At 43.0% G+C, this 17,047-nt stretch overlaps 1 protein-coding gene across 6 annotated transcripts in view; it reads left to right on the top strand.

The window, feature by feature from the left end:
• Positions 1-17,047, top strand: part of Palm2akap2 (PALM2 and AKAP2 fusion) — a 422,795-nt gene that overhangs the window by 259,665 nt on the left and 146,083 nt on the right. For 4 of the 6 annotated variants that reach the window (XM_034502158.2, XM_076934918.1, XM_076934917.1 and 1 more), the window contains exon 7: positions 2,193-2,885. The exons of the other annotated variants lie outside the window; for them this stretch is intronic. In XM_034502158.2, the coding sequence (XP_034358049.1) occupies positions 2,193-2,885 (693 nt within the window). The remainder of the gene's footprint in view (positions 1-2,192; positions 2,886-17,047) is intronic. 6 annotated transcript variants of the gene reach the window in all.

The raw sequence follows: 17,047 nt of genomic DNA, 5'->3' as shown, positions 1-17,047 counted from the left end.
GTAGATAAAAGGGGAGGGGTTTAGGAAAGGGGGAGGGGCTTGGTCATTGATGAACATGTATGTGGCCTGAGATTCTCCATTACTCAAGGAGAATGATGGAAAGCAGGTTAGGCAGAAGGACCACAGGCCCAGGAGGAGGCTGGGTAGCATCCTGAACATAATGTGTGAGGTTTGTTGTGGCCAGTGTGTCTGGAAAGCAAGACGGACTGTGAGATGAGAAGGAAAGGAAAGATGGGGACAGATTCTGACAAGAGCTTCAGCTAAGCCAGGGAGCAGATTTCTGAGATGGGAAACTCAGGAAGGCGGAGCCCTGGCTACAGGCTCAGCAGGCTTCCCCAGTAAACGGCCTGCTTGTAAAGATTTTAGACTCTGAACCACATATGTTCTATTAGCAAATTCTCTCCCTCTCCCCTCAGCCTCCCTCTCCCTCTCCCCCTTCCCTTTCCCTCTCCTCCCTTCCCCCTCTTTCTACTTTCACTTCATCTCTTTCCCTCCTTTCCTTCTTTCTCTCCCCATTTCCTTTCTTCTCTTCTCCCTCTCTTCCTTGTCCTTCTTCCCTTCCTCTTATAATTCCTCTTTTTCCTTCTGTCTTCTACCTTCTTTCCTTTTTCATTTTGAGACAGGGTCTCAGGTAGTCCTCACTGGCCCCAAACTCACTATACAGTGAAGAACGACCTTGAAGTCCTCATCCTCCTGTCTCCATCTCCCAAATGACTTCCTTCATTTCATACAACTTTTAAATATACTGAGAGAAAGCCATTCTTCCTCCTAGCCATATAAAAACATTTGTCCCTCTGTCCTTATGTATAGTCCTGAGGACTTGAGTAGAAAAACAGAGTAGTCCGGACTGAGGCCTGGTGGACGAGGTGATGGTGAAGAACATGGTGAGGATCCCTGAAGCAGATCCTCTCAGTGACTGGATGTGAGAGATTAGAAAGGGGAGATCAGACATGATTCGAGGCTTTTGGCTTACAAGACCAAAAGACTAAGCTGTGGTACTGATGTCACCCCACACTAAGATGAGGAGGGAAGTTGAGAGGAGATGCAATGATTTTGAAGCTTCAGAGCCCAGTGTGTCTGAGGACTATCTAGGCCAGTGGTTCTCAACCTTCCTAACACCAAGACCCTTTAATATAATCCCTCATGCTATGGTGACACCCAAACCACAAAAAATTATTTTAGTTGCTACTTCGTAACTGTAATTTTGCTACTGTTATGAATCATAATGGAAATCTGTTGATCCACCAGTGGGGTCATGACCCACAGGTTGAGACCCACTGGACATAAACTTTGGGTATCCCAAGAGGCTATAGGACAGAAGAGAGCTGGTGCTTAGGAACACTAAGTTGGCATCATGACGTGAGATGGTAGGAGAGTCTGGTCCCTTTCGTGCACTTCCTCAGCCTAGGGAAAAGGAAAGAAGAGTCTCATGGTTATGATTGACAGGCACAATATGGAGTGGAACAGAAAAAAAGGACAACAGAAGGGGAAATAAAGGGACAGAATCATGAGGCTTAACTCTGGGCGGACAAGAGAACAGAGGCTCTGGGGGCATCGTTCCCTGTTCTTATGCTACAGGTGGTGAGACAACCTGTTCTTTCACTGACTTTTTTTTTTAAAGAAGCTTCAATAATTGACTAGAGTACTCACAGAGCACAGCATACCAAAGCTTTCGTAGTCTTTGCAACATAGCCAATTGTAGCATAGTGGAGGACAGCTTGTGTTCCACCTGGAGAACACTCAGCACCTTCTCCACTAACACTCAGAGGAAATGTATGGGAGAAACTAGATGCACGCTTGATGAGAGTTGGGCAAACAGCTGTAAGTTTCTGGAACTTGGGTACAGAAATTGTATATAACCTGAGGAAGATCTCAATCAAGGTCATTTGTCAGTTGCATCCAACTGTCCTGTTATATAAGTCTCTTCTTTTAGCCTGTCTCCTAAAAAGCCTGAATTCATTGAGAAACGATGACTGTGTGTACTTATCTTCCCAGTGCATTAAGCTGCTGTGTTAAAAAAACACACACAACCGCCTCTGTCCACACTGCACGCCTCATGCTAACACTCAGGAAGCTTGGTGGTTACAATAGAAAGGGCACAAACCACTTTTTTTTTTGTCTGTTTGGCAATTAACCATTCACTGGCTTTTTTTGTTGTAACATGCACTTCCTTTCTCTTGTTTTCATTCAAGCTATATACGCCATGGAAATTAATGTGGAGAAAGACAAACAAACAGGAGAGACCAAGATTCTCTCTGCATCCACCATTGGTCCAGAGGGGGTCCATCAGAGAGGAGTCAAAGTCTATGATGACGGTACCAAAGTAGTGTATGAGGTGCACTCAGGAGGCACTGTGGTAGAAAACGGAGTCCACAAATTAAGCGCAAAGGATGTGGAAGAGCTAATTCAGAAGGCTGGACAATCGAGCTTCAGAGGACACATGTCAGAAAGGACTGTTGTTGCAGATGGGAGCCTGGGCCATCCCAAGGAACACATGCTCTGCAAAGAGGCCAAGTTAGAAATGGTGCAAAAGTCCAGGAAAGATCAGTCTTCGGGAAACCCCGGGCAACAGGCCCAACCCCCCAGCACAGAAGGGCCAGAGGCAAACCTGGATCAACCAGTCACCATGATTTTTATGGGCTACCAAAACATCGAGGATGAAGAGGAGACTAAAAAGGTGCTAGGCTATGACGAAACCATCAAGGCCGAATTAGTCCTGATTGATGAAGACGATGAAAAGTCGCTAAGAGAGAAGACAGTGACCGATGTGTCGACGATCGACGGGAACGCAGCTGAGCTGGTGTCCGGCAGGCCCATGTCAGATACCACAGAACCCTCATCCCCAGAAGGCAAGGAAGAGAGCCTGGCCACAGACCCTGCCCCAGGTACCCAAAAGAAAAAACGCTGTCAATGCTGTGTTGTCATGTGACCACTTCTTTCTCCTCCCCTTTCTTCCGGGCAGCCTCTCTACTCTCCACCTCTTAAACAGACCTCACTCTACCACTAACTGCGATACTGTGAACTGGAAGCAAACACCTGCCTTGCCTCGCAGTTGGATTTGCTTTGATCTCTCGCTCACACCTTTCCTTCTCCTCACTTGGGAAACAACGTGCATGTGTGTGCTTCATTTTTTCCCCCCCAAGAACTTACTTTTTCCTCTAAACCTTTCTTTGTGTCTTCAAGAGTTGAATCAGTGCGGTACTACTTGATGGGAGTGGACTCTTCATAGCAGCTGGTTATCTTGTAGCCTTAATTGACTTGACTGGACTCCAACCCATTGACACCGGGGGTTTTCATTTTGGCGTGTGTTCCTCTAACCTAGACACATATACACACAAACACACACACAAACACACACACAAACACACACACTGCCATGGCCCTGGCTTCTCACCTGCCTCCTTTGCTGTGTGGATCTTTGTTTTTATATCTTGTGTAGCAAAATGCTCTGGGCTGTAGCTGGCTGCTAGCGTAGCCAAAAGTGGACCTACCTTAATCTGGCTGTTTTAGGATGATGCTTTTTCTTTGCTGCCTTATGTAAGCTTCCAGATTACAGTATTGTGCTTTCCTTCTGTTAAAACCACAATGAAGTTGACTCGAGAGCAAAGAACCCAGCGCCTGTCCCAGCGGAAGCGTAGGGACTGACTCACCAGTGGTGGTCAGCAGCTCTCTCTTTCTATGGCTTACGCAATGAACCCTGTATACGGGATTTTCTAAGGACCTCAGGCCACCAATGCGCTCCGTGCCCATGTGCTCGCCAGTCCATAAGCCTTGTTTCCATGCTCCCCCAAAAGTAAAGTTTCATATTGTTTTCTTTTCCATGTATATTTTCTGATAGAACTCATCTATTTTCAAAGAGGGGGTCGTTTTGAGAAGTCTCTTTGCAGTGACCATATTCCTTAAAACAGTCTTTCTGACATAGGGGAGGCTGTCATAAAACCCCTCACTGTATCAAGGATGGTGCTGTATGCATTAACTGTCCATCTCCTGTGCCCAGTTGATTAGTCTTACATCTGTGCTTTTTTATTATTTAATGTCCCCATGGGTAAGAGAATATTTCATGTAACCTCAATATATAGGTCTCCTCACTCAAAAAGAATAAAAACAAAAAAGCTTTTCAATGAAAATTGTGAAAAATGTTGAAAGATGAAGATCTTGAATTCTGCCACATAGTCTGACTAAGTGGCACATTCCTGGGCTTCTTAAAGCACCATTTCTTCATGTCTGGGAATTGTAGAATAGTGAGGAATTTTTTTAAAACCTCAAACTTGATAAACATCCCCTGAAATCCATAGTTAGCTCTGCCCTAAACCGGACAGCCATGTATTTAGTGAAAGCAAAAGGGAGGGGATTTAGAAAAAAAGGACCTAATGCAGGAGACAGGGGAAGTGGGGCTGTGTTCACTGATTTTAATGAGATAACTTCATTTACCCAGACACCATAGTTGCATACAAATCAATAACAAAATCATGAGTGTTTCCATGGAAGAACCACATACTACGACCTGCTATATCATGTCTTAATGTATCTTGGAAGTAGCTCTGAAAATAATAATAATAATAATAATAATAATAATAATAATAATAATAATAGAGCCTGGAGGATTATAGCACAGTGCCAACTAAATTTGTCCGACTTAACTTGTTTGAGGATAAATCTGATATTTTGTTTATTTCTTGGCTTGAAGTTATATCTATTATGATTAGAAGGAAATTTCTGTTCTTCTTTTCTCAAGTGGTTTCATTTTTATTGAGCACAACATGGGTCATTTTTAATCCCTAATATATAAACAAGAAAAAAAAAAATAAAGGAATAGCAAAGGAGTGAGCAAAGTTTCCCAGATTGTCCCCTCCAAGGTTTCCCTGTGAGTTAACTGGGAATTATCACCAGGTCTGGGCTTCACAAAAGCAGCTGCGGTAGATCTCAGTGACTCTGTTATCTGGGAACCAGGCTCAGTGCCAACAGCCCACACTGCCCTCAACTTCATTTTCCCCCAGTGGTTAAATAGCACACAAGCCTTGAACAAAACACCATGTGGATAAACCCGTTTCCACAGAAGGAGAAACTGGTTCTCATGGTTTTAGACAATCTATCATCTTAAGAAGTCATTTGGAAAACGTACAATCTAAAAGCTTACTTAGCCTGTCTCTTCTACTCTCCTGGGGATTTGACTGCTCATGTGAGGTTTCAGAAGCACAGTGAGGGAGTGGACGGCAGAGCTCAGAGCCCCTGGGACTGCTGTTTGGAGCTTTCAGGACGTATCGCCCCTGCCCTTCCTTATGAGAACGACTTATCTATGACGGCGACAGTCTGTACCTCCCACGCTTCATAAGATCTCAAGGGCCACGGATACCCATCCCAATCTGTTAGTCATTATTATGAGCAAGAAACCAGCAAACTCTGAGTTGGGATATGCTCTATATCTTTGTTATTAAAGAATATCATTTAATTGAAGTTAAGACACATTGCCCTTATGAAAATCATGTGTGGCTACAGTAAATGAAAGTGTGTTTGAATATGGCCAATGTTTGCATACTATTCCAGTCTCTGTGGAGGACGCAGGCTCAGTCAATCTTTCTTCTGGAATGAGCTTGGTCAGCCCATCTATAGCATCAAGTTATGGCCTTGAAGATGGACATGTAAGCAGGATCTGTGACTCTGCCTCCCCATGCCATCGATAGACAGATTCTCATTCTCTCTCTCTCTCTCTCTCTCTCTCTCTCTCTCTCTCTCTCTCTGTCTCATTTCTTTCTCTCTAATTTGTGGTATCACCTCATCTTGAAGCAAGGCATGTGGCTGTGTGGTCATACCCAGACATAAGCAGAGTAAAGAATCCATAATGAAGTTGCAAAAACCACAGTCTTGTTTCTAGCTAATATTAATTGGGCTGTTGTTTAAAATATTAATCCATGTCCCCCCACCATGGTGGGGTGCACCTTCCATCCCGGCATTAGGGAGGCAGACGTTGGCAAATCCCTGTTAGTCTGAGGCCATCCTGGTCTATATAGTGAGTCCAGATTAACCAGGGCTTCATAGTGAGACTCTGCCTCAAAAAAAAAAAAAAAAAAAAAAAAAAAAAAAAAAAAAAGCACACACACATACATATGTGAGTGATATATATATATATAAATATATATAATCAGTTCCCTTTTAAATAAAAGAGAAGAAGTGAATATTTTTATTTTAATGATATTTAGATTTTTTTGACAGTTATAATGGCCAGGTCTAGCCCCACATATCTAAAGAATCTTGAATATTCTTGACTTTGTTTTTCTTTTAACATGCAGTAAGACTAACCTTTTACCATAATTGTATTCTTTTCCTTATGTGACAACAAAAAACAAATTGCTTCTAAGCTGATTGGCTATCTAGTGATTCCAGTTATCATTGGCAGTGTTGAGGAGAGGGCTGAAAAACTCCCTTCTGTATTGAGATTTTATGAAAAGACAAATGCACATAGGGATCTTCCCATCATCTCTGGGAAAGAACTCTGAAGCCCAACTCCTTCACTTCCAGAATAATTTTCTTTCCAGGAACCACAGAACACTCTTGAAAACTATAAGCCACTTAACGCCAGAAACAACGGGTATCTACCAAGACTAGCAGAGTAAGGAGATAGAGGAAAAATACTGAGATACTTGCCTTGGCCCTGTCTATTGGAAACACAGATGAAGGCAGACAGAACTTGTACTGGGGACATTTTTGGTTGGTGTCATTCTTACTTAAAACTTACACAGTGGGTTGCTCTCTTTGTGCCTGGGAAGCACAGGAAGCTTGCCCTCCTCCCTGGCAGACACACCCTCATCTCCTGCATATCCGCTTATGGTTCAAACCATTTCAAGGTGAACAGTTTCATATTGTATTTTTATAATATTCACATTTATAACTGCTCCTGTAAACTCCCAGCATCTTAAAGAGATAGGTTTCAAAAACTTCATAAATATGCAATTGTTTGAAAGCTCCCTGGTGTCTTAATCAAGGTGTATTGATTAGGACAGACCTGGAAAGCATTCTTTGTTCTACTGGCTTAGTAAAACACTGCAGGGGCTTTGGAGTTGTCAGTACATATAAAACAGTCCAAAGGAATGAGAAAAATGGGGTCTTAGGTCTTGCTGACCTTTCACCTTCAGAGGCTAGCCTTCTTTAGGGCTTGCCAGGAAAACCTGCCTGTATCTTCTAGGGAAAAAACTAAAATTCCTCATTAGAAGAGTTAAAAAAAAAAAAAATTATGACTTTAGCAAACTTCTTAAATCCACTTCACTGCAATTCCAATTGCTGATTGTTTACATGTAGAGAGGTATAAAGACTACATCTTGAAATTTTTAAAAGAAAATTTCACCGGTGATCCTCAGACCAGCTCCCCCAACATCTTTACATAACTTGAGACCTCGGCTTCCCTTCCCTACCCCAGTCTAACACAGGAGAGTCAGAACTGCCACAAAAGACCTAGCTGTCAATATGAAAATAGGTAACAGAGGGACCACAGACTTTGTCCATCACAGATCTGGACAGCCTTAACTTTTGTAACAACAATAATGATGATGATGATGGTGACCAGTAATTTTTACTGTCTTCTCTTACCAGGCACCGGAGCAAAATGTTCCCTGATGTTCATGACTTTTTTACATATTGTGACTATTTCTAAGTTTCTATAGGCTGAGGTGTGAATGGTCATTTCTTCTCCTACTGCCTTCAACTGGTCACCTGGGGCTTTTTTTTTTTTTCAAGTAGCTGCATTTTTTTTTTTTGGTTGGTTGGTTGGTTGGTTGGTTGGTTGGTTGGTTGGTTTTAATCAAAATAAAAGCACCTCTCACCAACCATGAAATTCTCCCTAGGCTCCTCACAACTCCTTCTGACTTGAAAGAACAGAATCCCAGAAAGAAAAGACATACAGGGTGTTTTCTTTTCCTTTCCTTATGTGGTTAATGTACTGTATAGCATATATGTTTACAGACTATATCTGCCTTGTGATGTCAACACAGTGACTGGCAGAGAAAGGGTTCTAATGTGCCATTGGATAGCTTGCCTTAGCACTGAATGCTATGTTCTCCTTTTCTGTTTTGTCTTAAACAAACAAACAAACAAATAGAGTTGTACTCGAAAGCTGTGTTAACACAACATTCTCTTCCTCACTGCAACCCAGAGCTGTGAATTCCATCCCAGGAGCTTCAGGCAGAACTTGCAGGTGTGCAGAGGGGTTAACATAGGCTGAGCCTGGACCTTAGTTCTGCCCTTCTGCCAACTGAATGTGTTTCTGGTGCCCATCTGAGCCTGCAAATCACTCTGACATTCCAGGCGCAGGACACAGGGAGCGTGTGACCTCTTACAGTGACTTCCTCACTGTGCTGCCTGCTGTGAGCAAACATGTTAGGCCTCCTACCTGGGTCCAGTAGCACAGTTGTAAGCACAGTTGGACAAGCTTGAAAAACCAAGAAAGATAGACTTCTATGGGACCACCCTTGAGGTCCTGTATTTTCTGTAGTCTAAAATGAGTCACATGGTATAGGTGGGGGGTAAGAAGTCGCTATAGAAATGGAATATTTTACATTTGTGTATTTTTTTAGAGAATAATATTTTTATAGTGAGATCTATATGCATTATGGAGCTTGAGTTTGAAAACACCCTCGACTGACTGAGTTATTTTTTTCGTTCCCTTATGGTTTCTTTCTGGCGATTTCTATAGCACTAACCCAGATCTTGTGACTCAGCCTTATACTGCCTCTGCATTAAATCCAAGGTGTCCAACAAATGCATGCTGTCAGATTAAGCTTTCTGTGCTTGGCCCATTAGATTGCGTGAGTTCGATGGCCCTTTGGACCACTCCTTCAATAATCTGTAACTGTCTTTGGGAAGGACATGGCATTTTTCCATGCAAGAGAAACCTAGTTGATCAGAGTCCAACTCTTTCACACACGCAAAAAGTGATTGCTGCATTTATGGTTAAGGGACTATTCTCTACGGTACATCTGCATATATGGTATAAAATATATGAAATGATGAGTTCAAAGTGTATAACCGTCTACACTGTCAGGGGTGTCCAACCTCCTGACATTGTAACATGATGTAATATAAGACATTGTGGTCATTCACTATCTGGGATGCGGTCAGTATATGAGCTGCAGGTTGGACATGCTTGATCTAGAGTCTACACAGAAATCCAATGTCAAACTCCCTCATTGGCCTTCTACCCTTGCTGATGTCGCATTGTGAATTCAGAGGTTGGTAGAAACAGAAAGAATTTTATCTTCATCCACAGATGGGACTGTGAATTTGTAGTTCTTGTATCTTTTATCCAATTTTATGCCAAATCTATGAATCCCCACTCATCACATTCTTATCGCTGCCCATCCCTGTATCCAGCTGACTGACCATGTCGCACCTCCAAGGCTTCACACCATTGCTGTTCAGCTCCCTTCTCAGACTGCTCCCTTCCCTGCCCCCAAGAGACCACATCATTTCCCAACAAGGCAAAGTCAGAAACATTTTTTTTCAATTTCAATAAAAAATAGCCCCCATAGTTCCTAAACAAATAATTTTAAAACCTTCATCACCAGAATCCACCTCCCCCTACTCTTCCAACAAGCCCAGCTCAAGCCCATGTGTGAACCTCGCTGCCAAGGAGACAGCTGCAAAAAGAACTATGCAATTGCCTGAAGGTGCTGAAGGAGAACCAGTTACTCTTGTAACCAAGGAAACCTCCTGGCTTCCCAGTTGGGTGGGCAGGGCAACATCACTGGGCTTGCAGTGACAGGTCTCTGTATAGAAGAGGTCAGAAGTCACCAGGCACTGTCTAATCTCAGCTGTTCTGCGTGTAGCTCCACTGAATTTCACAATATGCTATTGTGACAAGTGGGAAAATATGTTCTGTCTTTTGCAGGATTCTGGAATATTCTTTCTTCCTTTCAAACTCCTGGCTTAGGGGAGACAAAAAATTTAAGAAGGGTTCCAGAAAATGTTGTGTCTAATACAGTTTTTTCAGTTGAATGTAGGTTGTTGATAGGATTTTCAGCTTTACAGCTCACTCGGGGTGAGTGGCGCCTCTGTATATACATCCATTTGTGGTTGGTCAGTGGGGTGGGGGGGGCTGGGAGCCTGTTGTGCTTACTCTGAATTAGACTTGCTGGGCTAGCTGCTGTACTTTGTAACCTGAAGTGTACTTTGACTGTTCTGTTTCCTTCAGATGAAAACAAAACAAAAACCAACTTTCAAAAAAAAATCACTGCCAGCGACATCTGATGCTGTACGCGTAGCTTCTCTCTGTTCCTCTGTACCAGTATTAATAGATAATAAACTGCCTTCTCACTGCATCTACTGCTATGTGTCTGTGCCCTGATTCTTTCCGCTTCTCACTCGCTCTAGTGAACTCCGGCCTGACCATGTTGGAGGCGCCTCCAGCCACTCCCTACGACCTAACAGGAACCCAATATCTCCCATACTATGAATTGTTCCAGAATCACCTGGGTATGCCTATGAAGGATAGGACAGCTCAGTCCTCCCTGTGGGACATAGAGTCCCAGGTGAGACTCAGTCATCAATCTAAAGAGTATTCCAGGTGAACCATGGATTATGTGACCCACAGGATTGGGTGCCCCTTGTACCCTGCCTGTTCAAGTGGGTTTCCATACTAACTGATCAAATCTCTTAGCATTGTTCTCTCTGGTTTCTTTTTGCAAAATCTCTTTCCACACCTGTCTTGTGGGTTTTGTTTTCTTTTTTCTTGCAAGCACCAGCAGTGAGTGGCTCAGACGGTTATGAGTAAACTCTGGGTTCCCCTTATGTTAACAGTTCTCATTCAGGACGCTCACTACAGACGCTCCCAAAGACACATGGCTACTTGTCTCTCTTGTTCAGCACTGCATTGATTTTATCTAGAACAGGACAGGCGAACTTGCTCTGTATGATACCAGATAGGAAATATGTTTTGGTTTTGTGAACCAAATGGTCTGGTCATAATTTCTCACCTCAGCTTTCCACAACATAGAAACAAGAGTGTGGCTGGACTTTAATAAGCTGACTGACAAAGCAGATTTAGGCCCAGTCTGGCCTATTGACTTGTAGTTTGTCATCTTGTGGCCTAGGACAGGACCTGTCACACAATAGGTACTCAATAAAAAAAAAAAAAATTGATTCTGGCATGAAAGAATTAATAAAGAATAAGATGACACCACCTATGGATGTATCACAGAGAATCATGTCCTTGGAGGACATAGAGTAGATTAAATTAGTTGGGGTATGTACCCATTTGGGTCTCAAGGTAGATTTGGGAGATGTCTTTAAGCTTGGAAAGTAATGGAAGATGAAAATATAAATGGCGTCTTATAGACTTTCCAATTGCCAGATTGGAACTGATAAGAATTTCAGGCAATAGGAAGTGGAGGAAATACAAAGACATCTTGTGCCTATCAGACGTGCTTGAGATGCAGCAATTGCCTGGTTTCCATGTATCTACACATTTAGCCCAAGTGTTTGAAGACCCATGCTTTGTCTGATCCAGGCCATACTGTAGGTAGCAAGGCTTTTTTACATTATTTCCTTGATGATAAGAATATTATAATGTGGAACATGTTGTCTTAGACCACAACCATGACAGTGTATTATAATACATGAGCCATGGCTCTAGGGCATTCCAGTGGGGGGTGGGGAAGGGAATATAGAGGTGTATGAAAAAGCTGAGAGCTAGCCTCCACCTACAGTTGCAAAGAGGGAACTTAGACTCATGTAGAGCATGTAAGTCGGAAGCTGATGATAGATATTAATTTGCTTGTGATAAGAGTCTGTTCTCCCCCCACCAACCCAGCAATGGCCCTGCTCCTCTCTAACATCAAGAATATAAGCTGCTCAGGTATGCTTCAGGATTAGCCCCAAGCAGAAGCTGCTTAGCTCTCCTTCAAGTCCGTGACTGCTTTTGTAATGTGTGAATTGCCTGAAATTACCATTTTGTCGATAAGTAATGTTGAACATAAGCAATTCCGAGTAGTACAACTTAGCTTTTCTATTCTGGCAGTTTCCCACTATCAAGGGCAAATGCTTACTTACTAGGCAAAGTCTAACGGATTAAAAAAAACTAGCATCCTCACGGTTAACGGGGGGGGGGGGTCATTTCCCTTGGGAGAATAGGATGATCTTTAATCCATGAACTCTGTGAGACTGACATCACTGCTGTTAAGGGGGTAGTAAGGACCCTCCCCATATAGCAGAGCAAAACACTAATCAGGAATTCCAGGTGACAGATGCCATATCCAGCCCTCTACTTTGTACAACAGAAGGCTCTCTGTCATGGAAGTTGTGTAAGGATTGTCATGAAATGGGATGCAGAAAGATTGGGGAAACAGGGTCATTCTTTCAAAACAAGACAAAATGACACCAGTTATTTGGACCTTTAAACACTCAAGGAAATGTTCAGTGGTAACAGCGCCCTCTGTAAGCTGGGAGGTGTGTCTGTAACACTTCCTAACCTAAAGAGAAACAGGGTGACATCAAGTTACTCTCACCTACTCCTTAGAAGTCTGTTGAAAAGTTCATCTGCACTGGAGTTTAAATGTAACTGCTCCTCTGCTCTTACTTTGTATTCCTTTGTTGTGTTTCTTAGGTCTGGTATTTTCAGGGCAGTGATACTCCTTAAAGCTCATGTCTTTGTCTTACTGACAGTAAGAACCAGCATCAAAGACTGGCAGCTTGGAGAGTTGGTGAAGCATTGACCTTTCCCTCTGAGGCTTGCCATCAAAAAGTGACAAGATCCAGGGTTTGCTTCCAAAAGGCTATTCAAATGTAAAAGAAATAATAATATTTCCAATTTCCCTTTTTTATGACCTCCTCATGGGGTACTGAAAACATGAGACACAGATGTGTACTCTTTGTGGATGTTACGGCTGTTTGTTGTTTGTTTGTTTGTTTGTTTGTTTGTTTCAGGGTGGGTGGGTACACAGTCAGTTCTTGCCTTCTCCCACTTGGGTCTTGGGGATTGAACTTGGGTCCTTAGGCTTGGCAGCAGGCCCCTGTACCTGCTGAACCATTTCTACAGCCACTTAACTAATTTTTTCAGACCAGGATCCTTTGGTCAGTCAGACTGAGGACACGCTCAAGGTGAGGACAATTCTACAGTCAACATGAACTGTCTATACTTGAAGAGCTCATGTCACACAAGGGAATAAGATGGTTTTGCTTTCCCTAAAATGCTACACCCCATCCCTGAGAGCTGACACACCCCTACTCAATGTTCCCCAACTCCCCCCACCCTACAAATTCAGAACTTTGGAGTATCACTGGTCAACTATTTTTACCTGGTGCACATACTAATGTGTGTGTGTGTGTGTGTGTGTGTGTGTATGGTGTTGTTTAATATTTTGGTCCATATAAACTTACTAAAGAGTTCATTTTAGTACACTATCTTAAATAGTTCACAAGCCATCAAAGTAGCTCAAAATAAATTTAGACAGATATTAGTAATTTCTAGATGATTGTAGTAAATGAAGTCACCTGAGAGCAGATATTGTGTTAAAAAATAAAAGGAGAGAAATATATTAGAAAATATGGCCATAATTATTGCCATCATCAGACAAAAGAAAGAGAATCAATACATCCACTGTCCCCTTGGCATGTGCATCAGTGTTCCATAATACCAGCAACCTCCCTAAGATCCAAGGGGATACTTCTTGGTATCTTGGCCTGCTTGGACTTTTAAAAAGTAAAGTCCAAATTCCTCATTTCAAAGGTCAGAGTGAAAAATGCCAAATGACTTGCTCAGAGTGACAGGAAGAGCATAGACAGCTGAGATTCTAGCACAGCTTAGAGTGACTTCATGTTCTGTCTGCTGAGCCAAGTGCCTGTCAGTCACACTGGTCCTTACTTAACAAATAAGTTGAGCACGTCAGCAGCACCAGCAGCAGGCTCAGACTTCAGACGCTCCAGCAAGAACTGGGGTGCTGATGCAGAGAGCAGTAACATCTGCTCAGTCACAGCACTTTTTTTACCCACAGAATCCAATTTGATTGGCTCCTGCTGTGTTACTGGACTCAAATGGATGGCCAGATGTAAATTTTCAGAGAGTCAAGGAAGGAAGGGAGGGCAGAAAGAAAGCCTGTAGGACCTCTGGGACCCATGATTCCACGGTAAAGCATGCTCACCTTCAGCTTCTGGATGTCTTCTCCCTGGTGCAAGTTTAGAGAACTCTTGAAGAGAGTGTGAACTGCAGCCTGGCTGATCACAAGGGAAGGGGGGAACTGGGTGGGGAAAGCAGCACTTGTGACTTGGCTCCCTCTCCCCTCTCGCTAGCCCTCCCCCTTCCTCTCCTCTCCCTTCTCCTCCCTTTCCTCCCCTCTCTCCTCCTCTTTCCCCTCTTCTCTCTCCCCTCTCCCATTTCCCATCTCTATCAAATGAGTCCGTTTTCTGCCTGAGACCCAGCCTCTCCTATCTTAGTTCACTTTCTGTGGCTATAACAAAATACTCAAGACTGGATAATTTGCAAAGAACAGAAACTTATTTAGTTTACAGTCTGGAAGCTAGAAATTCCATTGCTGCCAGAACTAATACTGTCGTCATATGGCAGGAGACAAAAGGACAAGCAGGTACATCCAGAGAGACAAATGAGGTGAGCGTCCTCTCCCTGAATAACAGCACACACTCTGTAACTAATGCATCCTTGGAGAGCAAGGGCTCATTCCTTGGAGAAAAGGCTTGATCCATCTTCCCCACCTAACCAATCACGTCTTAAAGGTCCTGCCTCCAGATCCACTGCAGTGGTCCTCAGCTCTCACAGAGCATCATCTACAGGAAGAGGTGATCATTTTAAGGAGTTGGAGAATTCTCCCTGGAAGCACCAGGCCCTGGAAATCAATGCTTTTGTTTTGTTTTCTTGCTTTTGATTTGGTAGAAACTGAAGACTTTTTAAAAGTCAGTAATAATGAGGGCTGCATCCCAACCTTCCTGGTTTAACTGGTGTGTGGGGCACCCTGTTACTATATATTATATTATATGTTACTATATATTATATTATTTGCTGTGATAGTAATTCATTAAGCTTATTAAGGTGAGTCTGTCTGGTATGCCTGGTAACTGGTGCTGGGAAGAACACCTAGAAATGTGTGGGGTAGGCAGAGATACTCCAGGTTCAGTCCTTTCTGCTCTCCCAGTAAAGGGAAGGTGTGGGCTTAGGCTTTGGAAATGAAGTAAAGCCCAAAGCATGGCATTAGCCAGTGGGGCATCCTCGGGTAATTAATTTCAGTTCACCAAGCCTGTTTCTCATCTATAAAATGGAAACAGTACCTACGCTGCTGGGATTCTGTTAAGATTATTTTATGCAAGGTATGGTGGCACATTCATGGGACTGAGGTCTGAGCTTGGCCCATCTTCAGTAGTCTGATAGGGTAGGACCCAAGGACTCTGAATGGACTGAGGAATTGGCCTGAGGCCAGGCTGTGGATGATCAGATTATTCCTCTGGAAATAAGTAACAATCTGCAAGTTCAAGGGCAGACCCCAGATACTGAGTGTACTTACACAAGGGCCTTGGTTCAGTTTGGTTTTCCTTTGTACCAGTAATCAACCATTCCCATATTTTTATCTTCTCTTGAAAAATCAGATCTAACCAGATGGGACACACATGTCCAGGAGGCAGGCATTTGTTGAATGATAGCTGGACCTCTAGGGACCGCTCTCAAAACAATAACAAAAGCAACAATAGTTAATATAATTTTAATATAACTGAAACCAGGAATTTGAGTAGATTACTTGTATATTGTTAATTGCAGTATTCTTTCAAATAGTCAAAAGATGACAAAAAATCCTCAGTTATCGATCAACAGACAGCTATAACAAAGTATGATATGTCCACACAGTGGAATATTATCCAGCCTGGATGAAGAATAATATCCTGCATTCAGGTCTAAGCCTCCAGATAGGTCCCTGACTGTTGCTTATGAACTTGCAAGTACTTATGTGGGTAATGCAGCTCTCTGTCCTCAGTTTCCTCATTCTTAATATAAGGCATGATAGTGTCTCTCATTAGGCAACCAGGAAGGTTAAATGAGTTATATTTGAAGAGAACTTAGTATAGTGTCTGTGAATGTTAACATGAATTGTCAAGCCTGACTGAACCGAGAGTTGCCTGAGAAATGAGCCTCTCCGGTCACGTATGTGGGGGATGGCAGTGATTGATGTAGCAAGAGCGGTGCTGACTCTGGGCAGGACCATTCCCTGAGCAGAGGATTCTCAATTGTATACATGGAGACTGCCATCAGAACATGGCCATGTACTGCTCCCACTGCTTGGCTGTGGATGTCCTAGGACAAGCTGCTTCCAGCTCAGATCACACTGGAGGCTTCCCCTCCACAGTGGACTCTGCCCTGGAACTGTGAACTGAAACAAACCTCTCTCCCTTAAATTGCTTTTGTGGGAGAATTTTGTCATAGCAACAGGAAGAAAAATTAAGACTGTGTTCAACCCAGAAGCTATGCTTGCTCTTTTTAATCTTAAATCTGGAGGTGGGAAGCAAGGCTGGTGTGCTGATATGCATTGCCTTATTTTGTGCGTTTGGTTATTTTTATTTTTTAAATTTTATTTGTGTTTGGTTATTTTACACACACACACATACACACACAACTGCAAGTGCATCTGTGCACCATGTACATGCCTTCAGAGGCCAGAAGAGGGAGGCAGATCTCCTGAGACAGAAGTTGAGCTGCTATGTGGGGGCTGGGAATGGAAGAGTAGGCAGTTTTCTTAACTACTGGGCTAATTCTCCAGCCCTGGATTTAAAAACAAAAACAAAAACAAAAACAAATATGAAAATAAGGTACCTGAGGCAGGGTATCTATTTCCAAACCATCAGTACTTCTTAAGCTTTAATCACACTGGAAGTATTTGGGACTCTTGTTCAAATTGTAGAATCTGGGTGAGCTGGTCCCAGGTAGGTTGAAAGTCTGTAGTTCTCACAGACTTCCAGGAGGCCTAAGACTGCTTGGCCACTGGCCCATCCTCAAGCAGCAAAGTCACTGGGACCTAGTGCTGTTATCTGTTATCTTAGGCTATAGAGCAGATTGCCCATACATGGT

The sequence above is a fragment of the Arvicanthis niloticus genome, chromosome 5 (genome assembly GCF_011762505.2).
Source record: "Arvicanthis niloticus isolate mArvNil1 chromosome 5, mArvNil1.pat.X, whole genome shotgun sequence".
Lineage (NCBI taxonomy): Eukaryota > Metazoa > Chordata > Mammalia > Rodentia > Muridae > Arvicanthis > Arvicanthis niloticus.
The sequence above is the reverse complement of the archived record's forward strand: the minus strand, read 5'-3'. Positions and strand labels throughout refer to the sequence as shown.